We start from the raw sequence: 26,506 nt of genomic DNA, 5'->3' as shown, positions 1-26,506 counted from the left end.
CTATTGTACTTTCTTGTAGCGGCAGCATCTTTACAGTTTGAGGCACAGTATCTTTATAAAGTTATCTCAGACTCGGAACTGTTGTTTTTTCCCACATACCACAACAAAGCGTTAAACGTGGCACTGCCATTACCAACAAAAATTCCTCCAATCGAAATATGACAACAACATGCGATCAAAAAACCGCCTACCACTTCATCATTTGGTCCGTTTCCACCACACAGACTGGCTCACCCACTGGCTCCGACCAAGGACCAGAAACCAGACAGCAATGGCGGATGTCGAAGTTAGCGACGAGAAGCAGCAGCTCAAGGGCAGCGGCATAGTGATCCCCAACCCAAAACCCAACAAGGGTTATGCTTCAAAAGTCGTGGACTTGATGGAGAAGCTGATTGTGAAGTGGATGTACGACTCTTCTCAGCCTCACCACTACCTCGCCGGCAACTTTGCTCCGGTGGTTGATGAAACTCCTCCCACCACCAACCTCCCTGTCATCGGCCATCTTCCTGTAACTCTCTCTCTCTCTCTCTCTCTCTCTCTCTCTCTCTCTCTCTCTCAATTGCCAATTGTCATGTTCTATGCCATATATGAATTGCAGGAGTGCTTGAATGGAGAGTTTGTCAGGGTGGGGCCCAACCCAAAGTTTGCACCAGTTGCTGGATATCACTGGTATGTCTATTCTCCATCTCCCTTTATGGGTCTCTGTTAGTTTTTGGAAATAATGTTTCAAAGAATAGTCATCTGGTTTTGTGCTGATGTTCTTTATTGCTATCTTTGCAGGTTTGATGGAGATGGGTGAGTGATTCCCCTGTTTTTATTACATCATTATTTGAATTCTGAATTCAAGTTCTGAACAATTTGTTTGTAAGGTGATTATGTTATTGAATTCAATCTCCAATATTCGTGTCGTTGGCTGAATTGGTAAATCGACTGAATCAGTCTGGGGAATACTGAAAGAGTATCTTCTGTTATAGGATTCACTATAAGACTTTTCTTTTTCTTGCTATTGTGAAATGTGGCTAATTATGCTTCAGTACTCCCTAATTTCTCCTTATCTCCGTCGTGTTCTGCATCGGTATGGTTAGGTATTATTTGCTTACTTTCATGAGGTATTCTTTTCGGAGAACTGTTTCTCGGTGCATTTGGTGAAATATGCAACTGTTTTTCAGCATGTCCTAGTTGATTGTCTATACACCTTCATTTCTGATACTACATTCATTGATTTATTTTACGACTCAGCATTAAGTTTTTCAACTATCCTGCTTTTTAAATTATAAAAAGTTAGACAATTCCTTGGTTCCTGTAATTGTGTCTAGTATAATATAAATTGGACAAAGCAGGTAAAGCTATATATGTAATTTTTAACATTTTGCAGTATGGTTCATGGTATGCGCATCAAAGATGGCAAAGCAACTTATGTATCTCGCTACGTTAGGACGTCACGTCTTAAGCAAGAAGAATATTTTGGAGGTGCTAAATTTATGAAGGTATGTCATTGCAATTTAGTTTAAGTTTGTGCCATACACGTCCTATTCTTACGTTCCTCAATGTTTCATTTCCAGATTGGAGACCTTAAGGGGTTTTTTGGCTTATTCATGGTGAACTTGCAAATGCTAAGAGCAAAACTGAAAATATTTGATATGTCTTATGGAAATGGGACAGGTAAAGGTGTTCTTCGCAAAATGTATTTTAACCACAACTTCTTTTATTTTATGTACAATTTTGAAAGCAGTTTTTCATGCATTATCCTGTTTTAAGGTTAATGTCGGAACTGCAACAACTCATTGGCTTTAATGCCTTTGGTCACTGATCTTTGTAGATTCTAATTCTAGTGAGCCCTCCACCACACTATAGATGCATGGACATGTCCGGATGTGAAAATTGGGCACATGGTTCTTAAATTTATCCTTGAAATCCTGGCGAATGAGGAAAGCATGTCCTTTTACTTGCCTAAGGAAGCAGTGAACATAACTAACTGTTTTCTGCACTTCCAGGTAACACAGCTCTCGTATATCACCATGGGAAGCTTCTAGCTCTTTCAGAGGCAGATAAACCTTGTAAGCAGAACTCACCCATTTTCTTGCATCTACTTTTCAATTTTAATCAATTCGAGAATCTATTGGGATGAAAAGATTACTTGTTCTTGGACTGCACAACTTCTTTTGATGCCATATAGATATATGGTTTTTGTGGTTGAGAAAAAGAAAAGGTTGAAATGGCAACCTTTCTATTGCCTCTTATATCTTTTGTGGGACGAAGACATATTAGTACTTTTTTCTGTTTCTAGAGTGGAACTGAAATTACTTATGTAGCATTGGCAATGAAATAGGAACAATTTGTGTTGCCCATATATCTTTGTGCGACTCAAACATATTGGTACTCTTGTTTATTCCTAGTTTGTAAACGGAATTGTTTATTTTGCATTATGCAGATGTCCTCAAAGTTTTGGAAGATGGAGATCTGCAAACAGTTGGCTTGCTGGATTATGACAAGAGACTGACACATTCCTTCACTGCTCATCCAAAGGTTGACCCAGTCACTGGTAAGTACATTCTCATAAAAAGGTACTTATTCAGCCTTATAAGGAAATTTTCCAGTCAACTTATGAAGTACATAATGCAGGTGAGATGTTTACCTTTGGCTACTCACATGCACCGCCATATGTCACTTATAGAGTTATTTCAAAGGATGGTTTCATGCATGACCCTATACCGATAACAATAGCAGACCCCGTCATGATGCATGATTTTGCAATTACTGAGAACTATGCAATTTTCATGGATCTCCCCCTGATCTTCAAACCAAAGGTATGAAATTATTTCAACTAGTTATAGAACACCCGTTATATAAATGGTTAATTTTACCAATAAGTATGAACACTTACCAACCAAGCAATCTCCAACCAGTCATTGGCAAAGGAAAAGAGGTTGAAGTGGAAAATAAGGAGGACCAATTCTTGGTTTTTCTATGCATTCTTGGTTTTTAGATCAACATTACGTGCTATGGGTTTGTGTTCGAGTGTGTTGATCCTCTAATTTGGATTTCATACATATAAGCCTGCAAATGTTCATGAACATTGAGTGGCATTAACCACTTCCATTCCACTGAAGTTTTGGATCAATGGATAACTTAACAATAATTATTGAGCATTAAACAATCACATTATAATGAAATTGAACATGTTATTATTTTTCATTTTTTCAGGAAATGGTGAAGGAAAAAAAGTTTATATTCACATTTGATCAAACAAAAATAGCTCGCTTTGGTTTACTTCCACGGTATGCAAAGAATGAGTCGCTAATCAGATGGTTCGAGCTTCCAAATTGCTTCATTTTCCATAATGGTGAGCATATTTGCTTCCGATCTTAGTGCAAGAAAACAGTGTCTTTGAAACAAGTATTTGTTTTTCAATCAGTTAAATATATATTAAAAATACCCACATGCTATTAAAATTTAATTGGTGAAGCACAGCAGACACTCTTAAATAAGTTCCTATGCTTTATCCTTCTTTTGAGGCATTACTACGAATTATCATGTGAGGAGTGCGATCACTTTCTGCTAAAAAATGTTGCGACTTTTAATCCTTTTTTCTGAAAATCTTAAATTTGTTTTATGGTGGTATCTATTGAGCCCTGTATCCTTGCTGCTTTGGCAGTTTTTTTTCCTTGCTACTTGCAGTTGGGTTCAAACCAATATGCTCTAGGTAGTTTTATGCCTACCAGGTCTTTCTTATGCATACCGCCTGTCTGATTCAGGCTGCAAAAATCCTACCAGCTATCTATAACTTTTGTTATTTTTCTTTCTGTTCCATTGATCTTTTTGTTACTTCAGTTTTTCTTCTTGGTTTCACAGAGTAGTACTGATCTAACTCCCAGTTCCAGATTATACTTGAATTCCTCTAGCTAAAGTTTCAGACCTTCTGAACTCATCAAGGCGTACAAAAGTTATTTTAGCCCCCTTTGATTAAGTTCTATTTTGTCTGCATCCCTGACTCACATCAAATGCTGACTAGGAGAGAAATTTTCTTCTCCGATTCCCGTCTACTGAAGAATTACTGATCAACCATTACATCTGTTCATGTACTGTGAAATGGCTCTGTTAGTTAGTACCGTTCAATCCCGGAACTTAACTAACCAACTTATGACTGCATATTTGTACAAATGTATAACTTATGGTTAATGTCGATTGGTTCAACTATTAATATCTATGATCTTGCATGGTTTGTGAGTAAGCTATTCTTAAAGTTTTTTCTTATCTACATTCTGAAGGCTTGCCATTTTTTTGTTCTCCTTTTATGTAGCTAATGCTTGGGAGGAGGGGGATGAAGTTGTTTTAATCACATGCCGGCTTGATAATCTTGATTTGGACATGGTCAATGGGTCTGTCAAAGAAAAGCTTGAAAACTTCAAAAATGAGCTGTAAGAGATTTTGACAGATATCGCTAACTTGATTTCTCAAGAGATGGTGCTTCTGACTGTATTAATTATTTTCAGGTACGAGATGAGATTCAACTTGAAAACTGGTCTAGCATCCCAAAAGAAACTATCAGAATCGGCTGTAGATTTTCCCAGGGTGAATGAGAGCTACACTGGCAGGTATGCACATATTCCTTTCCCTGGGAGCTGCCTAATGTTCTTTTAGGGCATGTTCGATAACCATTTTGCTTTCAGTTTTTAGTTTTCACATTTAGTGTTTAAGGTATGGGAAAAGCATATGGGGGAAAGAAGAGATGAAGAAGGATGGTTGGAGGGAGTGGAAGAAACAAAGAAGAATGAACAAAACAAAGTCTTGAAATTGTTTTGGTTTTTTATTTTAGTTTTCATTGTGTACTGTTCTTTATACATCTCTCCCGCCATTCTTCCTCCGCTCTTCTATATCCCTAATTTCTCACACATATTTCTCCAATATCTCTAGCTCAAAAATAAAATAAAATAACTAAAAGCTAAATTGTTATCAAATGGGCCTTTAGCTTTCATGCTCTCTATGTCTTGTGGCACGGCACCTTATCTTCATTTGGTACCGTTACCATCATTTTCGAAAGCTACTGTAACATTCATGTTTACTTATTTTGATCAACTAACTTGTGTGAAATCAGGAAGCAGCGTTATGTGTACGGAACCTTACTAGACAGCATTGCCAAGGTTACAGGGGTAGCCAAGTTTGATTTGCATGCTGAACCAGAGGTCGGAAAAACAAAAATTGAGGTTGGAGGAAATGTCCAAGGCCTCTATGACCTGGGACCTGGCAGATTTGGTTCTGAAGCTATTTTTGTCCCTCGTATTCCTGGCGTTACTTCTGAAGAAGATGATGGCTACTTAATACTCTTTGTTCATGACGAGAACACTGGGTACTATTCTCAGACTATTCTTTTTATTCCGCTGGATATCTCTTACATTGTTAATTAAGTTATAGACTTATGGTTCCCGATATCTATCTCTTATTTATATAATGGCGTGTCCTCAGTTTTGGGAAAGTCAAAATGCTTGAAATTATGTGATTCATGTATTCATTCCTTATAAACCAAATTATAAGTTTCTTTTAGCTCTCCGTGCTCATGCTTTTGAAGCTGAGTAAACCGGTTATGCAGTGACGTGTATGTGCAGTTCAATCTTCTTGAGGACAGACTGCAATCTAAACTTGCATTTTAATCATGCAGAAAATCAGCAGTTCATGTAGTTGATGCAAAGACAATGTCATCAGAGCCCGTTGCAGTCGTGGAATTGCCACACAGAGTTCCATATGGTTTCCATGCCTTCTTCGTGACAGAGGTCAGCGCCACTTCAATTGTTCCGAAGATGCACTTTAATCTTTCCTTCATTCTGCATCAATGCACTTATTCACACAGATTGGGATGCAGATCAGTTTAACTTGATTTAATTTGACTCAAAACCACCTTCCTTGCGTTTATGTTTCTTTCTCCTACTCTAGTATTCCTTTTCTTGGTAGCGCGCTTCTGATCAAAATTACGGTTTCTTGAACAGGAGCAACTGCAAGAACAAGCAAAGCTCTAAAATTATTCATCATTGTTAGAACGTACAAGGGGAAGGCACGCCAGCGTAAACTGAACCTGTTGTCGTGTAGGCGGTCTACTCCACATGTACACCAATAAATAATGTATACACCTCTGTGTTTAAACTACCGGATGGTGTTTTAATTACTTTGAACAAAAAGAATCAGTGGGTCACATAGCAATACCTATACCATCTTAATTATGTTGATTATATGCTTGGAGGCATATTCATTTTCTTTTCGCATAGGGTTCCTTTTTTCTGGAGGACGGAATTGGTGTTATATTAGATGATGGAGAATTAAGAAAAGTGATTGGAGAACTATAACTCTACCGCACCTAAAATAACACCAACTCCTTCGTCTGTCAATTTTAATGATTGCAATGTTGATTGCAGTCAAACTTGTTAGCAACATGTTTAAGTGGTTAATTTTAGTCTCTCCTCTTGTGATTGTAGCTTACAAATCTTAATTATCCACCTCTTGTTGTATACCTCTTTTTTACCGTATTAAAAGAGGGGTATACAACGAGAGATGGCTAAAAGCCTAAAAGGGTACCAAGTCATCACAAAATGAGGAAAAATTGTGGGTTATCTATAGATGTGAAGGTTCGATCCAATTACATTACAAATGTTGCAAGGCGTTTGAATATAAGTTAAAAACTAATTGTGGTTAAAAACTAATTGTGGTTACATTGGCTTTCTCTTTTGTGGCGCTCTCTGCAATTTCCTCCACTTGTGGTATATGTGATACGACAGCCCGGAAAATACCATGACAACTGATCCCCATTGCTTCGTTGACAGGGGATTGCCGCTCAGCACCGAAGACACCACGATGCTTACAAACTTGCGGGTTGTGGTAATGGTGGTGTTAGCTAAGGAACCAAATTGACTTATGGTTAGGAAAATGAAGTTCTGTCCAACAGCACCACAGAGACAATAGAGAAAAATGTCCCAAGCCGCTTCTGGATGCTGCTTGCAGAATTGGACTGCCTCAAATCCGCTGCCACGAGGCCAGCCAAACATGTAGATCGTGTTGTATATGGTACCCCATAAATTCATGCCCAACATTATATCCCAAGCGCTCGTCTTTGGATACCTAAGCAAAAACAAAAGCAATAATATTTAAGACTGAATTGTATATCGTTTCACATATATAGATGGATTGACATCAATTTCATAAATTTATTCCTATCGGCAACAATTCCCTCGAGTGATCTTAAAGCCCAAGCTGATTTTCATACAGTCAACAACAGATAATATGGGGTGGGATTTGCAAAATGTTGACAAATGGTTTAAATAATGTCGAGATTCCTGTGAGTGAATTGCAGAAAATGAACCAGTATTTCAATGGTCGAAGAAGGATGATGATGTTCTGAAGTATACCTTGCAGTTATCGAGTCCTGGGTAGCATTTGTGAATCCATCAAAAGCAAGGTTGAGGAAACATAGTCCGTATCCAAGGGGAGCATTTGGGTGTGCCAGCTTGCTAATAGTCTTTGAACTGGTCTGAAATCGACCCATATGGAATAACATAAGATAAAGCAACAAAATCAGTATGGGTAGCATGAAATTTATCAGGAACAATTTATAAGGAAAATTGAAAGACAAAAGATAAGAATTATTTCATTCTTGTTCCATTCTCAATAAACACACACACCCACACCATCCCTCACCTTCAAGAGTGCAAATATGGATACTCCTCCGGCGACAAGAAGAATACAAACATATTCAGGAAAGCTGTATCTTTTGCCGTAGACTAGAGTACCCATCAGCATCACTGCATACACGTAACTATAAACCATTTATCAAGTCCCCATTACAATAATATGGTTCTTTTTTCTTATTTATTTAACAAATGCAAAGGCAATCTAATCAGTATGATAGTTCACAATCTTAATTGAACTTATAAGAGTAACATGCTTGCATTAGTAAGAAATGGAAAAATAATCGTAAATAATGACCTGGAATCATTTTTTAGGACTTTGCCAAGACCTGCAAGTAAAAAAAAAAAAACAGCTTTAATATCCAAAAACTATAGATCCATTATTTGGAATTTACTCCAAAAATAAATATAAAAAACGAAACTTGTCACAAAAAACTATTCTTATCATCCCTTAAACAACCAATTCAACATCCTATCAAACTCAAATAAGAATTTATCCAAAAAATACTAATGTTATTGGCTACATGGACCTTTTGCTCCAAAACTAATGGGTCCCTAAACATTTTTTTTAGCCAATGAAGTTTATCTAGAGGAAATCAAACTACTCCATTACATCTACGACAATCGTAGATTTCCTAGCTCATTAGACCGGTAAGAAAATCTGATCCAGTTAACTAGAACTAAGGCACATAATCATCAATTCTTCCTGTATCCATAACCATATTCTCTAATGCTGCCCATTAGAGTTAAAAGTTACATGATCAAATCGAGAATTGAAACGCAACCCTGAGCCGGGTAACTGATGTACTTCAACGCTTCGATCCCCATAGCGGGTCCAATCGTGTTAGTAATCCCTGCACTCCAGAATGTCCACTTCGGAGCGCCTCCAGCATTACTGCTAGACCAAAGCTTTATCACTGTTCAAAAGAACCAAATGACAATATTACCATCCTCCCAATTTCATTTTTCAGCTCAAATCAATCAACATTACAAGAAATTCAAGGTTTTCAGAGAAAGATTGAAGCTTTACTTATATATGACCAGATAGACAGACCGCATTCTGAGCCAAGTTCAAGAATGCAAGGTGTTCGAACCTATGCCCATCTCGCCCGAATCGCTTCGTGGACCTAAAAACAAAGATCAAGACATCACCAATTTCGATTAATGTCGACAATCAAGTCTGAAACTTTCGAAGACGATTTAAGGAGCTGAAGAATCCCAAAAGGGGGTGCGCGATCTGGGAAATTCCCAAATGCAGAGAAAGTGAAGGCGTACAGAGTTTCCTGAAGAACGCCTTGGTAAATATAGGCAGCCCAAATTCCGACGACACAGAAGCCGAACACCAACACGCGCCGCAGCCCCGACCCGTGAGCTTCCATTTGAGCCCACCAAATCCCCTGCCTCAATCACTTCAATCGCAGTTGCTATAACGAACTGGATTTTGTGATTCTCGCAGATTCTCTGAAAATGGATTCCCGACCCGAGAGCGTTTGACAGAGATGGCGAAGTGTGTAACAATTTTTTTTTTTTATGAATTTTTAAATAGGGCTGTTATTATTATTTGTCTCTGAGATTTACTTAAAAAACAGTAAATTTTGTTCAATCTATTTTTTTTCATTAACAAATGTGTTCATGTAATTATTGAATAGTATATCATTTTTATTTTTATTCAGTTGAATTAGAGAGTTAAAATATTAATCTTACAAAATTTTAATTGATAATCAGATAATATTAGAAAAACTAAAATTTTAATTAAATTAATAAATAAAATAATATGTAATTAATAAAAAATAAACACATTAATTAATATTTTTAATAATCAACATTCACACCGTCCTGTGTACAAAATTTAATTTAGAAATTTCTTATCATTACCCTTGTGTTAATATGCAATTCATATAAGCATTACTTTCTTTCTGCAAGAATTAAAACCCATCTCATACACATTTGTTTTTGTTTTTGCCTTTTTCTGGTTACCATTTCTTGTATCAAGCTCACCAAATATAATGAACAAGCAAACCAAAAAGCATAAAAACAGGAAAATGTTGAAATAAAAAACTAAAAGACCTCAAACAAAATATGATTCAATGTTTTTAGAACCCAAAATATCTAATATTTAAGCATTACTTTTGAAGAAAAAAAAAAGAAAGAAAGAAAATCCCTCAGGAAAGCCTGGTTTCAACCTGGAGAGCATGAAAGGAATAAAAAAGTGGCTCCTCAACCTCTATGCAGAAAGGGAGCACCAACCATTATTTTTTATTCAAATTTCATGCATCCTCCTCAGATTACTAAATTTTTCTTCACCGGGACGTTTCTGTGTGCGATGATTATCCTTAAACCAGACAACTTCATTTGAAAAGTCGAAAGACACAAGCTTTTACAGACAGAAACATGGTTTTCAAGAGGGAGGGAGGCGGAGCGAGGGAGGTTTTATATTACAATGGTGTTCATGTTAGGGTTTTTGTTTTGGTTGGACTTGGGCTCACGTGCTCCAATGCCTTGGAGATCCTTTACATTGGGCTAGCCTTTTTTAAGATTTAGATCCTACGAACATTTTAGCCGTTAAATTTGAATTTTTACGATTATTAAGTTTTGATTTTTACAATTATTAAATTTTCTATTTCAATATTGGTTCAATTCCATGTACCTTTAAAAAATTTCCAAGAATTTAGGTTTTCAATATTTTTGAATGAATTAGGTCAGTTAGTTGGGCTAATGTATCTATATCTATCCTCTTGCACCAAGTTTGAGTTGTTTGACCCCTTATATTTCCATAAATCAAAGTAGTTTAAAATATCGCTTTCAGAGTAGTTTAAAATATCACTTTATAAAATAGAAAACTCTACTTAATTTACTCACAACACCCATCCTAAAGCTAAATTTACACAAACACCCCAGCTCCCTCTATTCACAAGTGTAGAAAGTAGTTTGGTTTTTGCACAATTAAAGTGGACTATTATACTTAATTAGACAATAATCAAGACCAATACTGCCTCAGAAAGTAGTTGGACCCTTGAGAAATCAGATATTAGTCAAACATAAGATAGAACAATAGCTACATTTAGAAACACAGATCAAATTCTCCCCTCCAGGGAAGGGAAATAGTCTTTTCAAGAGTTACCACAACCCTAAATTTTGTCCGAAACCGAAGTCACCACACGCATTCGAAAATCGAAACACAACTGCAGTGTTCAGAATCTACACGTTCACAACTAATTTTCTGGTTTTAAGTTTCCAACTGATGCCTTTCTTTACTGTTTCTACAACAGAAGCGAGTGCACAAGTGATGGCAGTCTGAAGACGACACGCACCCCGCCGCCTATCTACTTCCGCACCACTCCAACAGTTACAAAGTAACCAAAGCCAAGAATGATTTGCCTGATAGAGACATTGCACAGCCGGGTTTCCCCCAAGAGACACCGTGCACGCCTTGAGCTTCACCTGCAAGATATAACCTCTGTTTACAAGATGCTGAACAAATAATAACACGGTTTGCCATACAAACTGAAACCTCCGCCAAGAGAAGCATCAAACCTCGTAGAGGGACCTCATTTACTGGGAATGGCCCCACGAGACAACCCTTTCAACTGCATGTTTTCCCTGCTGTCACTGAACGTGGAAGGGTATGCTGATGATGGGCCATGATCGTTGCCATTACCATTAGAGTGTGTGTGGTGGTTGTGTGTCCTGAACCATGGACCTGATCCGTCTTGCTGGACATTTGAGGAATCAACATTCCCATTGCTGGTATTTGGACAGCACTCAAAACCAGATTTGGCGGATTGGGCTGAATGGTTTCCATCCAAATTCATGCCTTTTTCTAACGAGGAATTCTCGTCATTGGCATCTTGTTTCTTTGTATTAAGGAAGCGGCCTCCACAGCCCCTTGCCCTTCTTAATGCATGTAGGTGTCGAGACTCGTGAAGATAAGGCTGTACAATGAACATAAAATCATATGTCAATCAAGCCATAAAGGATCAATTACCAAGCAGAAGAATCAAATCAAGTGGCTGTCTGAACTTAAGACCTAAAGGAACCACCACGTATCGTCAAGGCTTTACAGCCCAATTTCTAAAGCATGTGCCTGGAGTGACGAAATCTATATATCCACCAATATGTTTCTAAAAAGTATGCGATAATATGAAAACAGAATGAAAGACATTCGTTCAGAGTATCGCTGATATTAGTCTGATATCACCAATTCACATGCATGGACAAATCCACATCTGTGAAAATGAGTCAGATATGATTGCTACTTACCAACATTTACCAATATTTCCACTAATACATCTCCAAATTTACCAGTGTTCTATAGATATTTTCCGTATTTTCAACTTCCGGGACTGTAAATATTATCAAATCAATTGATAATTAATTGAAGGGAGAAGATGATATTTGTTTGCACCTTAAAGACTTTAGATTATTTCCATAAAATCCAGACCACCTACATATTCATTAAACTTCATCATCTTTGATGGTTTCTTGTACCCAACTAACTCCCCATGAATGTAAGAATGGCCACACATATGTGGATGTCTAATGCTACCAAATTCTACTGCAGTTTGAAGAACGAAAAATTGAAATCATTTACCTTTCGAGCTTTTATAAGTTTCTTTTCAAGCTCAGCTTTAGCACGTGACTGTCTTCGTCTCAAAATACCATGGTACTGCTTCGCATTTACATACACAGGCTCCTCTTCCATATCAAGGGGCAAAGGCATTCTACCAGGATGCATACCATAGAAGTGGGGAGGCAACTGGCAACACGCTAAAAACCATTAGACAAGAAACCAGAACTTTTCTCAACATTAAATTCAATGCATCACAAATATACTCATCCTATTGCTTATCCAAGACAAGAAAGTGAAAGAGTTGCATCTATTGTTTGACTACAACAATGATGACCAAACATGTACATAGTACCATACCAGACAGAAAAATAACTTGGTATCCCGAGCATCACCTAGTCTTCTAAAGAAAATTGTTCTTTCTGTGGGACTGCAAGTTATCCGACACCATGTTATCATATTGTTACCCGGCATCTTTTTTCATTCATCCTTTCTCTCTAGTTGGATGGTTTGATTATTATTCGTCTCTCAAGACAGTGGTGGTTCATTGTCTCTCATTATAATATATCATCATATATCTACGTTATTAATCATGGTCCTCACAAGGAAATTGTTTGGTTGCTCCATAATTGATAAGTGGATGTCGGTTTTTCATTGACGAATTTATCAAATTCAGATAGCAGTTTGAGTTTGGTTTAGGATAGTAGTCTAATCGAACCCTATTGATATGAAAATGTATCTCATTTCCTCCTGCATTCTGAACACATTTAAAAGAGCAGTACGGAAATCCTACATTTACGATTAACAGGCATAGATCATTGATGAGTGAAGACTTCCTGACGACTTAGATACAACTTATGCTACTAAAACAATATCATCAGCTGCAGATTGCGTACCATAGCTTGTGGCCCATAAGGAGTCAACATCCCACCATATTGTGGATCTGAATACGGATATGATGACATAACCTGCACAGTGTAATAAACTTGTAAACCTTCTCGGTGAACAGCAGACATTTTTCCAGAAGAAATTTGGACGCCTATAGTGGTAATGGATGCAGATTCCTGTTCTTCGTATGTCTGTGATTCTTTCCTGTGTGTTGTAAGGTTTGTACGCATAGAATGTGAGAAGAAAAGAGAAAGAACTTACAATTGAGTGGCCAACAAGTTCCATTTGTGAATTTGGATCCACGTGTTCACCCAATGCAGGAACCACTGACGACGAAACGCTTTTGATATGTTCGTTTTCACTTCCATTATTCCCGTCTGAGTAAAAGGAAACTCACATTAACACATAAGTCTATAGCAGTCGACTGAACATATGAAAGAAGATAGAATGCTATAAATGTTATAGGGAAAGATGTGGAGCAGACGTGGTCCATAGTCGTGATGATAATTATTTATCCACCAGATATGAAAACTAAGTTCACAAGAAATTTCCCGTGGGATATGATAATTTAAAAAGCAACTACCAGACTGTGATCCTACTGTAGTCCGCAATTCTTTGTGGAAGTTGGCCACACCACCGTCCAGCCTAGCATTAGGTTGTGCCTGCATTGCTCCATTCATGACCATACTATTACTGTGATCCACCAAAGATGATGCAGAACCATTCCCCACTCCACGCCACCAAGGTTGGGAGCAAATAGGTTGCAACAGTGTCTGAGCACCCTGTTTTATATGCGGATCTTCATCTTTAGATTTAGCTGGCATCATTCACCACTTTCTCCTGAGAAGAATATAAGCATGGGTTTAACATATATAACAAAAGTAAGGAAGATGAGGACAGAAACCAAAAGAAAGTACTGATCAACTGTCATGGCAGAAAGGAAACGACAACCCCTACAATTCATAAATCCACTTGGGGCACATTCAAGAAATCTTATCTGAAGCAAGAAACCAAACCGCCAACGTTCATTAATTGAAAAAATACGTAAATGGATCACAAAATAATTCAGCAACACAATTCGAACATAATGGTAAAGATTGATGTTCCATTTAAATCATATTATTCCTAGTTGATAAGCTTTTTACGAAACTTCTTAAGGACAAAGCTAGGATACATCAATCAAATGTTGTAACAGCCGGAGGCCTCTCCCAAAAATGTCAACTCCAATTCACATTTGGATTCCTAAGCGTCATTTGCATGCTCCAGATCTTCCTACTGCATACCCAATGTGATTCAGGGGTTCACAATCCTCCCTACTTCACAGATATTATGATTCCCCCTCTGGGGATCACAACCTCCCTTCTTTGGCATTGGCACTTGCAACAGGAAGAAAATCACACGCATAACAATTGGCGGGTCTTTGTGAATTGAGATGTAACCGTTTACATGCATGGCACTTCCCCTTCAACTTTACTAGGCAACGAGACATTGTGTTCCTCTCACTTCTTCCAATCACCACAACAATCTTGGCTATGTCCATCATAGGTTATCTTAGCTTATCCGATCGAGGAGGCTCAGCTCTGGCGTCGCACATCCATTAAACCATAGCATAGAGGGTGCGCGTTTTTTCCCTCATTAGCAGGGATCAGTTGTTATAACTATGTCCCCCAATTGACTCATAGGAAATGGGTTGGGACGCTCTGACTCTATTTCTGATGACCCCGGGCCTCTTCTGAAAGTACTAACTCTAGTAAAATTTAGACTCCCGGTTCTTAAATACTCTCTAAATATTAGTAGCACAAAGTTGATGTGGCATGATGGGGTATCGCAACCAGCCCTTCTTTTAAGGTTATCATAAAGTTCCGATCATGAACTTGAGAAATATAGACACTAACGCACAAACACGAAAAATTGTGCAAATATAGTTACTGTAAAAGACGTAATGCATAAACAAATATTAAAGCTCATGCAACATTCGCATGTATATATCGCTGCCTATTCAAATCACAAATCACAAACTTGGACATCCTAAAGATACAATATTTTTGGGGTTGGGGGGGATTCGGACTCGGGACATCGAGTACAAGGAAGTATGTCCTTAACATGCAATTATATCTTTAATCAAATGCAATTTACAGCTTCAAATGTGTTCTAAACCAGTGTTTAAACTTTCTTTGATTAGGTCGATATTTGGAAATATCTAAAAATATCAGAGAAAGATATGAAAAGAGGGTGAAGTTTAAACTTTCTTTGATACGGTCGATATTTAGAAATATAAAAAAAAATTAGAGAAAGGTATGAAAAAGGGGTAAAGTTTAAACTTCACCTCATATCAGATAGACTTTTAAATTTCAGTTAAAATCAATTTTGTCAGTATTTCCGACATATCGATTAAATATTAAAGAAATTCTTATATTTCGTCTAAAACCAGTGGATATTTCTACTAATACCGATATTGTAAACAGTGTTCTAAACTCAGCTTCGAATTTACAAATGTTAAATACCCTTATTCTGTCTCACTCCATTAAACGGGCTAAACTTTCAAAACCTTTTACATCTAGGCACCGGAATTTCAATACATGCAATCCCCCCTTGTTTCAATTTAACAAAAATGCAACTAAACCAAAAAAAAAAAAAAAAAAAAAAGGGAAAAAGGTGGAAACTTGAGAGCCCTTTTCATTATCCAAACCCCAAGCTCGAAACTTTATATAATTTTCTTTGTAATTCCACAATTTTCCCGCTGACCAAACAGAGATTAGAAGGAGCTTTTCTAACAAAAACAAGAATTCAAGCATGCAGAAACATTGATTTGAGGAAAATTGGGAGGGAAAATCTTACAGTGGTGGGCGAAGTAGCAGATAGGAACCCGAAGAAGAAGCTTTGATTTCAGGGATTGGAGGTCGTCGATGCAAGTCTCATTTTCTCTCTCTTCCTTCTCGCTTTCTGTCTCTCTCTCTCTTCCTTCTCTCTGCAACCTTAAGAGAGACAGTGGAAGGTGAAGCAGACAGAGACAGTTTAAAAATATGATATATTTTTTTTAAATATTATTCTTGGAAATAAAATTAATAATTATTAGTTTAAACTATAAAGAAAAGTTTGACAAAGCAAACGACAATAAAGAAGAGAGAAGTTTGGGTGACTTGACCAAATTAACCTTATAATTCCCTCTTTCTTTGTTTTTTATATAAATTTAATTATCGAATAAATAACGAGTTAGATGTTAAGTAACTAATTCTTATAATGCATCAACAATCTTTAATCTTTGTCGCAATAGATTTTGTTTTACTATTTATAATTATAAGTTAACTGTATTTTAGTCTAATTGTGATTGTGCCACCTTTGTTAGAATTATCCAAACAAGCATTGCATATATAACAGTTTAGTATAGTTGCGTCGATGCTTTCATCTCTTAATTTAAATATATCATTGTCTTTAATAGTATTCTTTTCATTAACTGGATAAAAAAATAATGGAAATAGCAATGTTGAATCACCTTTTTTTATTGGTTATAACAATTTCTTTTTCTTTTTAATTTGTCTTGAATGGCTAACTTTGCGAGTTCAAATCTCTTCTCCTATTAGTGAGAAATTAATAAAATGAATGGTGCAGATATGTAGAAAACTCTTTAAGTGTCTAAAAAAAAAATTCTCAAGTTTTCCATAATTTTTAAGATTGTTGTTGCAACTTACAAGTGGTGGATTGTTATGTTAATTAAGTTTTTTTTTAATTCATTGTGTATCAGGTTCAAATGCCTCATTCTCTTAATGTATTTCAGAATAGGAATGTTACTTGTATGAAAAAAATTAGGATAATCGTTTTTTCTCAATTTTTCTTAACTTTTTAATTTTTGCAATTACATATACAAGTAAGAAAAAAAAAGGTGATTAAAATAAGTGCAAGGGTAATTTGGGCAATACACCTATTGCTCTCCAGCTAGTAGGCAAAGGCAGGTAAAGGTTTTTACGATATTCTATTTTCCCACTCTAAAAAATATAAACAAGAAGTATTTTTTATGGGATGTGCTATCCACACACCCTCTTTTACTTCTCATACACCCATTGATAATTTATGTCAGTTGATCTTCTTCAATTCATCCGATCTGATGGTCGAAAATTAAAAAGGTGTGTGAGAAGTAAAATAGTATGTGTGGATATCACACCCCATTTTTTATGTCTTGAAGTTGTTTCTTTTAGAAATATTTTTGCTCATCAGTGACGTCTGGTTTATCACTGTTAGATGAGTATAAATTTAAAAATTTGTGTAATGAATAAACTCAAATTTTAAAATTTAATTTATCCGATAGTGATAAATAGGATGGTGAACACTATCATTATTGAGAATGATGAGTTAAAAAACAAAACCAATTTTTTAGTAATGTTAAGAAGACTATTTATTTGGATCATTTTGTAAACTATAAGATATAGATGTTAATGATTAAATTATTTAAATGCTTAATTACCGAATTTATTTTATATGTTTATGGCACATTATAATAATGTAGTCCAAATAGATGGTTTTCCCCTAACTTTTTTCTTTTTTAGAGAAGTCTGTAAGCCTGGCTAGCGGGGATTTTGTACCCCAACATGATCCTCTTCGGATTCTTTTGGCGAGAATTCCCATAATCTTTGAATTGTATTCGTTTATCATATATTGTGCAGTTATTTTTTATCGAATATTATTTGTGTTTAATTTTAAATAAAAATATTTAAAATAATTTTTGACATTACGATGTACTATGAACGAACATAATTTACAAATTTTCGAGATCTTTACAAAGAAGATCCAGCGAGAATCCACATTCTTTTGTAGCTATATGAATACCGCAACGTGTCGGGCTAGCAGCGTGTCCCATGGGTCTCACTACTCAAACCGGCCACGTTGGGTCCCCTTTTAATTATATTCGTCCACCAAAGGCCTTGAGCATTTACCCAACGAACCAGGGTAGCAGCCAAAAACATGTGCTACTGGTGCCACGCAATGGACTTGGGAATCTGATGGGCACCCACGTGTCTTGTAGAACATGTTGTGTTGGTAGGTATGGCCTTTTCTATTCGGAGAGATTTTGTTTTCTAACTAGACGAGAACAATTTTTATGATAAACAAGGCGTGATCGTTGAATATTTCAAATCAACAACACAATCTCATATGTGATATTAAAATACATTTCTTTTAGACTCTTGTTGATATGTGAAATTGTCTCATAAACACACCCGATCTTAGGTAAACCTTCTTCAAGGATTCAAATGTAATGATAAAGCAATGTTAGAAGAGATAGATATTGTTCTGTCGAATCTAGTAGCGTATACTTATAATTAAGTAAGGTACTAAAGTGATTACTTGTGTATTTTTAGATGACTAAAACATAACTAAGGTCTAATTTAGCCTCCACGACTGGAGATAGCCTAAGACCACAGGAGAAAACCCATTGACCATGACTAGGTGGAAAGCTAGATCTTATTTTAAAACCATATTTGTTATTAAACAAAAGTACCCATCACCCAAAATCTGCCTGGTTGAACCTTCAGCAGTCATCACCATTACTACATGCTTAGGTTCGATGTTCGCTAATGCGAATTTGAACTAAATTATTGCTAGCTTATCGTAAGACTGAACTCATCAATTTTCTCTTAGTATAGATACTATCGTATGTCCAAATTCGCTGTTACTAAGAATTGAACCTAAGACATCTTATTTACAAATGAAGAAGAATATCATTAAATTGTAGTACTAAATGGTAGAAAATACATTTTGTTAATAAGAAAAATTCATAGTCTTATGTTTTGAGATTGAATTGTAAATGTGCGACTAATAATAATATGGTAAAAGATAAAATTGCAAGCTTATGGGTTTTGGACGAGAAAGACATGGACAGTCGAGCAATACGTTCGTCCCTAGTGCATCAAACATTATCCTTGTCGTTCGGTGGAAAATTGCCGAAGATGCACCTTCGGAAGGGGCAGTCAAACATTCTTCTTGACGTTAGCTAGGGAGCTGCCAAATGTCTTCCCATTTGCTTTTTGAATTTTTTGTTCGACTGTGCACTACCCAACCAGTTCGGTGCTAGTTTGCTGAACAAAATGCGAACCCATAAATTTTTTTGAGTCCGAAAAACATGTTGCGCTCGAAAAAATTGTTGGTGTACTTCATTTAGGAGAGATTTTTTTCGGTGTCCTCTAAAAACGTGGCAGAACACCACATGTCATTATACAAATAGAGAGACACTTGAAAAAATAACTTTACTCTAATTGTATAATGACATGTGATGTTCTACTTTGTGTTCCAGACCCATTGGGCTGTCATCCGGTACCGTTGGAGAGCAACACACAAACCGACAGCTTCCCTAAATATATTATACTGTCCTTTTTAACTTGTTCCTTGTCGTGGTACATCCTCAACTTTGTTCTCCTCAAGAATTTTGTACTTTCTTTTTGTCCCCTCGGACAAGTCAGAGAAAAGAAAAATGCCATAATTTTAATTTCTTTTTTGGTTCTTTGACAAAAAGGAGCTAGAATCAATTGTGTCTCGAGCTAGAATCAAATTTTAACATCCCGTTCCATACTAGTTCTTCGTGTCCAAGAGCGCATAGCATGACAACGCATCAATGGCTCATGTCTAAGAGCACGTAGCGTGACAACGCATCAATGGCCTGGATCAAGTCAACACGTCAATGGCTTGGACCAAAAGCCCAAATTGGAACTGAAATGTGCTTTGGGCAGCTGACAACGACAATTTGTGTCTTACGTTAATTGAGGAAGAACATTCCCTCGTATTCCATCACTAAGTTAAAAACTCCGGAATGTAGAAATCGCATACTGTACTATTTATACCGACAAGAGTACTTAAACAAAGAAACAATGTAAATCAATCCGAAACAAAATTATAAAACCTCATCGGTTTTTCTGACAAATTATATTTACTTGAAAGACAGAATGATTCTCCTCTAATATTAGCTTACAACACAATTCGATCGTTACTGTATTCAAATTACAAACAATGTCAGGCATGGCTGTTCCATTGTCCCCGTGCCCCTTGTAGTTGGCTTCGAAACTGGGTTACCACAAAAAATGAATACGCAAACAGCCCTTCGATGCAAAAGGCAAAAGGCAAAAGAATTTCAGCAACTCATGGCTCCTTCAACTGAAGGGAAGGATGTTACATCAAGACATCCTTCGGCCCGCCTCTGGTATGGATTTCACTTTGCCTTCTTTCACTAAGTGGGGCAGATATAACACTGCGGATATGATGGCCCTCAATTAGCAAGTATCAAGGAAACATTCCCTCGAGATACTCTTCAAACTTATCTGTATCATCGTCTTCATCATCAACTCTATCTTCTCTAGTAGAGATTGAAGCCTTTTTCCCTGAAAATTTTATTTGAAATGGCGTAAGCTGAAGATTATGAGTATGAAATGACATAAAAAGAACGATGTCTTGTTGTTATAGCCAGGTTGGGGCTGAATGAGCCCATTAAAAGAATGCAATTCTCCTTGAACAAAAAATGCAGAACCAGGGGACATGATAGGCACGTATTTTCTTTAAAAAACTGTAATTTAAAGAAAGATATTCATACATTTGCAATCTTAATATAAACGAAGTCATCTCTGTATGTAAAACTACTAGTATTTGAAAACCATAAAATGATATAAATGCAAACCTTTTCTCCTTTCTTTGCTCCCCTCACTATCAGTATCATCACCGTCACCTGATCGATTCCTGCAAGTGAAGTTTTGGTTATCTTTCGTACAGTCAAAAACCATAAATCAGATTATGCATACCAAAAACACCACACAAAAAGGAAGAGTCCTATGTGAAAAAGGATGCAAATCAACTTGAGACCTCTTTCTTCTGTTCTCTTCCTTCTTTTCTTTTTCCATTTGCTCTTTCTCTTTCAATCTTTTGTAATGAAGCTTTTCAGAGCATCTGTTAAGAGAACCGTTTAATCCAAACGTCACAAGGAAGACAATTGATCAAGATGCAAACAGAATAGAGAGACATCTAGTGACAGGTCACCAGCGAAGAAATTAACAGCATACATAACAAAAATTAATTAGCAAATTAAATGTCAGCATAACACCTAACCTTATGTAAAAAGAAATGACCAAAAATACAGAAGGAGCCTTAAAGAGTATCAATAAACACTAACCTCTGACAAGTTACCAATTTGACAAGGGCTTGTTTGTTTTCTCCAGCTTCAAAATAAGAAAAGTTCACCTGCAAAATAATATCCAAAACAATTAAGATGCAAAAACATTATAAGTGATGTAAATATAAATAAAAGATGCAGGAAAAGTGATCTTTGGGACTCCTAATCCAGAAGCTTAAATGCAAAAGAAAAATAAAATCTTTTCCGCAATTAAGAAAGAAGTTCAGAGTAGGGGAGAAAAGTTTTGGTCTTCAAGCCACAAAAAAGTTCATCTTACCAAAACTATTGATTTAGACGACGACACACCAACTACCTTAGGGCACTTCTTGTCTACACAACCAAAAGTCATAATGAAAAACCAAAGAGAGGGACCTCTACAAAGATTACTATTCACGTGAATGGAATAAAACATGTACCAGGAGACAGGTAACATAGTGCAAGCAAAAATGCACGGTGCTGTTTAGTACTGGAAATTCTGTCTATGCTTCGGAAACTTGATCATTCCCAACCAATGAAATTTACAGGGGATCACCATAAGAATCAACCAACTCAACTGCTCTAGAATCTAACCCTATAACCAGACTACAGCCATTTGAGATAAATGCATAGCTGTTTTGATCTGTGAATAGAAGCTACTCTGTTATTCTGTTGCTTTGTCCCTCAAGACATATAAACATCGAAAATAGTTCTGGTTCTAATGAAAATAATCATAATTAATGTTAACAGGAAGGAAAAGCAACATTAGAGAATATTATTCACATGGAATGCTACATCAGTTTCACCACAACATTCCTTCTGCACAAACATTAAATGCACAATTACCAGATCGCCTTTTCAAACGATTCAATGAATTTCACATCCCATCAAATACTTGAAGATCAATTAGTCATGACTAGCTAGTGCAGAAACTTGCCTCATAGCTTGCTAAACCATCCTTTACATCACAATGTTTGTTACCACATATGAACTGCCCTGTCAGAAAACAGTATCAAGTCAATTCTAAACTCCAGCTCCATTCACCATTTGAATAAAATAATACATCATAGAATGCTGTCGGTAAAAATTTAAGCAAACAGGGTCAACCAAGAGGTTTTGGTTTGAATGTGGAACTTTTTTCTCTTGAAAGTGGAAGGGCCTCTTCTTCTTTTCCTTTCTCGAGAGTATGGAAATAATAAGAGTTAGGTGGAAGAAGGAAGATTAAAGAAACGCAGGGAGCTTAACATCCCAACCACTATTGAGACCAAATTGCCTATTGTTTTTCTAAAGGGCAACAATATAGTGGCATTTTAACTACTACTATGCATGAGAAATAATTTTGAAAAACTCAGAAACGACAGTTTTCCAATCAAGGGAAAAAGAGTTACATTGAAATTTTGAAGGACGCATACTACTACACGAGTTAAGCCCAAAATTTAATTCTGTAGATGTGTGACATTCTACTTATATTAGAAAGTAGAAGATTCACACACTACAAACATTCTTCCAATACCTTGGAAAGCAATATCAACTTCAAATGCACGCTCAAAGAACAAAAAGCTTGAGACTCAAGGGGAAGGTAAAAAGACAGGTTTTTAAGCGTCCAGATGAGGGGTACATTGGCAGTCAATGAAGAGAATAAAATTACCTTTACCAGATACGACTTCCTTCTCTGTCCTCCACCTTAGACCAATCTACAGGGAGAATTTTAAGAAACCAGAGAACATTATTTTTAACATGCTGGCTTGTTATTTACACCATGAAAAAGAATAATCATGTGCAAACAATGACTTAAAGGCTATACCTCCAAACACCGCATTAGAATCATAATATACAACTGTATGCTATTAAAAAAAATGAACTACAATGTATTATCTAGCATTTAAACAGACCTTTTGTTTTTGTAACCATTTCGTTAGAGAAAAAACATCATGACTTAACTTCAATTTCTTTCTTAAACTAAATAAACCTTCAGTTTCCTTATTACTCAAGCAAAATTGATAAACTCTGACAATTTCAATTGGACATGCAAAATCTAGATATAGCTGTCAAATTTTACCTTTTCTATTGATAACACATTTATGCAGAACAAAGACATTACCTTAACAATTTTGTATCTCGTTTAACTACTTACCTTACCACTCTTGTAATGTGACATGTCTGCTATGCAGTATCTTGAACGAGTTTAAGGCAATAATCAATTAAGCAATCAATGTCACCAGCATCAATAGGCTAAACAAGTTGATAACAATAAATTTCAATATTCAACCCAACTGAAGAAAAATAGCAGCAATTGGCAAAGGATACTCTTTAAACAGCTTGTCATAGTATCGCTTTACCAGCCTTTGCTCCCAAGATCGGTCCATATCATCTTCCTCAGATCTTATGAACCTATCATAAATGAATGATTCCAACAAATATTTACGTTAGAAATGCTGGTGCAATCTACCACATTAAAGAACAAGGACTACATCTTACATACCGGTACCCTTCTCTTAGGGTGTCTTGATCTGTTTTAACTGGGAGCTTGACATGTGAAGATTCTTGTCTACCATAAAAGTTAACTGCAACATAAAGCATTCATCAAGAGTCGCCAAAGCTGAATTATAAAGAAAAAACTAACAAGATTAATGACAAAAGCAAAAGGGGTACAAAATATTGAACAAGAAACAAAGTTGTACATATACCACAGTACCAAAAGACAAGAAACAGCAGACAACAAAATCCTAATGAAACAACACCATGGAATTAGGATTTAGAGAGAAAAATGTACACATTGATAAATCGGAAAGCTTAAAAGGTAAAATCTTATATGTGCACATGGACAAAAAAGCTTACACAACAAAATCTTCAAATGGCATTAATAATGAAGCGTCCAACATGGCTACAACGCATCTAATAACCCCAAAATGTACCACTAAGCATATGACTAATAGATACCTTCCCAGAGATGCTTACATAGCTCAGTTTTATAACAAATGGAGAAATGCGGTGTCATGAACAATCCCAAATGATAAAAGCAGTGACACTACTCCACAAGTTGATAGGATATGGCACCTACCATCAACGGAGGAGCTCCCTCGTCAACGTTAACAGAAATTCATATGCTTCACGGTTATATTAAAACAAAATATATAAAATAAAATAAAAATCCAAGGAATTTAATGTGTATGCATATTTGTATGGACAACTGTAGCCTCCTTTCCTTCTAATTGGAGGAGACTGTTCATCATCCATTTGCTCTAGGACATTAGGATTCAACAAATAAAGAGCTCACTATTTGTGAATGCTTCCTTTTGGTCCTAATTAGCTCCAATTCACTTAAAACATAAAAAAGTTCCAAACTTTGCCATTTCTTCAGAGTAGAAACCCAAATTCTATATTATGTGTGTGTGAATTGTATAATCGCACCGTAATCTTTGACGAACTTTTTGTGGCGGTCGTAAGCGTTGAGGCCGAGAATGTGAGCCTGGTACTGCCTGAAATCCCCCCAAAAAAACAAGAGAATAAATTGAAAATTTAAAGGACAATTGGACAGAGAGAAAGTCACAAAAGAGGGGAGAAAAGTACTGTTTTCTCTCTTCTCTGTCGAAGATTGCAGATTTTAAAGACCCAAACGACGCCATCGATTTCAATTTTCAGCTTCCGAGTTTCTTTCTTTTGCAGCAGTGAAACCCTAATTGACTGATTGGATCCCAAACCGAGTGGAGGCGGCAGAAGAAGATTTAAGGCGGTTGGATCGCCGACTCCGGCGCTTATATAGGAGGGACACTCTAGGAAGCCTGAGCTTTTGCACTCCTACCAGCGTTGTAGTATGCTTCTCCTTTTTTCCCTTTGGAAAATACCCTTCGCCTCATTACATATTTCGTGACAACTAACAATTTTTTTAGGGTTTTTATCTTTTCTTCTTTAAATTCTTGAATTTCGTCATTCAATTTGTTGTAGTTAGTATTGTTTCAAAATATTGAAAATTTTTATTATTTAAGAATGTGACTGTATAAATTAGTTTTTGTGATATCAATTCATAAAGCTGAGCTCATTTGCCTTCTTATCGTCCCTCTCTTACCTCACTCTAAAAAGAATTTGGGACAACAAACTATTCCGATCTACTTTGAAATGCGTAGTCTTTCAGTAACTATTCATCCTTAAAGGGAATTCCACTTCAAATCACTGTTAGAGACATTTGTTGGACTGAGTTTTTTTAAGCTGGAGTAAGACGATCATAATACAAGTACCTTAGAAGTTCGCTTGTGGACTCAACGTTTTCGAATCGGACCAAGTTGTCTAAATGGATCAATGGTGCCACCACACCCTCTAAAATGGTAGGTAGGTCATGCATTCCTTGCTGAGCTCAAACATTGCTTGCTCCACAAGATGTGGAAGCATGTTTGATTGGGATCAGATTGATTCCCTACCTTAAAACTACATTTAGTCTCATTATATCCTCTCAAATCATTTTTTTCACAATCGAAGCGTTTTCTCCGCATTTCGTCAAATGGACGTTAAATTAAAAGACACTAAGGACATTTTGTTTTTTTACAACAACTCTTGGCATCCAACTTGCCCGTTAAAACAATCTCAATTTCATCTTTAACAACTTCAGTTCAAACGTAAGGACTTTCCACTTAGTTACCTCCCACAAATGAGAGGATGGTTGACTATTGAGGGAGGTAATTATGGAGAAAAATCACTGGATTTGCATTAGAGTCATCAAAAATGTAATTGAGATTGTTTTAGCGGCAAAGTTGGAGATAAATAGTTGTATACAAAATGAAATGTTCATATTTTTTTTAGTATCGTTAATGGGTTATACAATTAGTTGTATGAGAGATCGAATCCGCATTAAGGAGGCATATTTGCTTTCTTTCATTATTTTAAAGTGTTATTTGACATTTAATTTAATGTCCATATGACAGAATAGACAAAACTAGGATGAAATTGCTAGATTTTAACTGTTCAAGTGGAGTACAGATCCTCTCCGGATCCAAAAAAAAGGGAGCTTAAGGATCAAATAATCCAGATCATTGAAATTTGATCCAAACGACTATAATTATTATAACTTTAGATGAATCTCTGTTTGTAGTCATTAGATCAAATTTTAATGATCCAGATCATTTGATCCTTAAGCTCCGTTTTTTTAGATCCGAAAAGGATCTTTACTCGTGCAAGTGGCAAAGTGAACAAAATCAATCTCACCAACGTAGACTAAATACAATTTATGGACCAAATCAACAAATAAGCCAAACAGTATAAGTAAAAGTT

General features: G+C 36.3%; 3 protein-coding genes, 1 non-coding gene and 1 pseudogene across 5 annotated transcripts; 1 reads left to right on the top strand and 4 right to left on the bottom strand.

Annotated features, from left to right (window-relative positions):
- The first annotated feature begins 128 nt into the window (after positions 1-128).
- On the top strand, positions 129-6,221 carry LOC103438403 (carotenoid 9,10(9',10')-cleavage dioxygenase 1-like). Its single transcript, XM_008376955.4, has 14 exons — positions 129-508; positions 599-669; positions 781-795; positions 1,376-1,487; positions 1,563-1,662; positions 1,995-2,057; positions 2,432-2,542; positions 2,623-2,807; positions 3,205-3,343; positions 4,301-4,418; positions 4,494-4,595; positions 5,096-5,347; positions 5,657-5,768; positions 5,982-6,221. The coding sequence occupies exons 1-14, from the start codon at positions 170-172 to the stop codon at positions 6,009-6,011; spliced, it is 1,749 nt and encodes a 582-aa protein (XP_008375177.4). The 5' UTR covers positions 129-169; the 3' UTR covers positions 6,012-6,221.
- A 358-nt stretch (positions 6,222-6,579) lies between these two features.
- Positions 6,580-9,186, bottom strand: LOC103438404 (UDP-galactose/UDP-glucose transporter 3-like; annotated as a pseudogene).
- Positions 9,187-10,660: 1,474 nt separating this feature from the next.
- LOC103409923 (nuclear transcription factor Y subunit A-4-like) lies at positions 10,661-16,137 on the bottom strand. Of its 2 annotated transcripts, XM_029105023.2 has the most exons (8): positions 15,964-16,137; positions 13,709-13,965; positions 13,387-13,502; positions 13,134-13,205; positions 12,262-12,426; positions 11,449-11,602; positions 11,205-11,397; positions 10,661-11,111 (listed from the first exon to the last, which is right to left on the bottom strand). In XM_029105023.2, the coding sequence occupies exons 2-7, from the start codon at positions 13,950-13,952 to the stop codon at positions 11,219-11,221; spliced, it is 930 nt and encodes a 309-aa protein (XP_028960856.1). In that variant the 5' UTR covers positions 13,953-13,965; positions 15,964-16,137; the 3' UTR covers positions 10,661-11,111; positions 11,205-11,218. The 2 variants fall into 2 exon arrangements, with proteins under 2 accessions (XP_028960856.1, XP_070680391.1); XM_070824290.1 differs by having other exon boundaries at positions 11,205-11,602.
- Positions 16,138-20,002: 3,865 nt separating this feature from the next.
- On the bottom strand, positions 20,003-25,154 carry LOC103409922 (uncharacterized). Its single transcript, XM_008348709.4, has 11 exons — positions 24,815-25,154; positions 24,656-24,723; positions 23,727-23,808; positions 23,552-23,635; positions 23,379-23,418; positions 22,893-22,938; positions 22,182-22,240; positions 21,269-21,336; positions 20,962-21,045; positions 20,780-20,838; positions 20,003-20,486 (listed from the first exon to the last, which is right to left on the bottom strand). Exons 1-11 carry the CDS (start codon positions 24,868-24,870, stop codon positions 20,389-20,391), a joined length of 744 nt encoding a protein of 247 aa, XP_008346931.3. The 5' UTR covers positions 24,871-25,154; the 3' UTR covers positions 20,003-20,388.
- On the bottom strand, positions 21,677-21,813 carry LOC114826226 (small nucleolar RNA snoR137). The gene has a single exon (XR_003775146.1). It is a non-coding gene; the product is annotated as a small nucleolar RNA snoR137 (small nucleolar RNA).
- Positions 25,155-26,506: the final 1,352 nt, after the last annotated feature.

Source organism: Malus domestica, chromosome 07 (assembly GCF_042453785.1).
Source record: "Malus domestica chromosome 07, GDT2T_hap1".
NCBI classification, from domain to species: domain Eukaryota; kingdom Viridiplantae; phylum Streptophyta; class Magnoliopsida; order Rosales; family Rosaceae; genus Malus; species Malus domestica.
This window is presented reverse-complemented; position numbering and strand designations above follow the sequence as displayed.

Bases quoted from the DNA above. Each gene is read 5' to 3' on its own strand.
- LOC103409923 (XM_070824290.1), bottom strand. From the start codon at position 13,952: ATGATGCCAGCTAAATCTAAAGATGAAGATCCGCATATAAAACAGGGT. The intron at 13,503-13,708 runs GTAGTTGCTTTT...CCTTTTACTCAG, and splicing joins TACAGTAGGATCACAGTCTG to ACGGGAATAATGGAAGTGAA. The intron at 12,427-13,133 runs GTACGCAATCTG...GCGTGTTGCCAG, and splicing joins CTTATGGGCCACAAGCTATG to TTGCCTCCCCACTTCTATGG.
- LOC103438403 (XM_008376955.4), top strand. From the start codon at position 170: ATGCGATCAAAAAACCGCCTACCACTTCATCATTTGGTCCGTTTCCAC. The intron at 1,488-1,562 runs GTATGTCATTGC...TTTCATTTCCAG, and splicing joins GAGGTGCTAAATTTATGAAG to ATTGGAGACCTTAAGGGGTT. The intron at 2,543-2,622 runs GTAAGTACATTC...TACATAATGCAG, and splicing joins AAAGGTTGACCCAGTCACTG to GTGAGATGTTTACCTTTGGC.
- LOC103409922 (XM_008348709.4), bottom strand. From the start codon at position 24,870: ATGGCGTCGTTTGGGTCTTTAAAATCTGCAATCTTCGACAGAGAAGAG. The intron at 23,636-23,726 runs GTATGTAAGATG...CATTTATGATAG, and splicing joins ACCCTAAGAGAAGGGTACCG to GTTCATAAGATCTGAGGAAG. The intron at 21,046-21,268 runs GTTAGTGTTTAT...TTCTCTTAACAG, and splicing joins AAATTGGTAACTTGTCAGAG to ATGCTCTGAAAAGCTTCATT.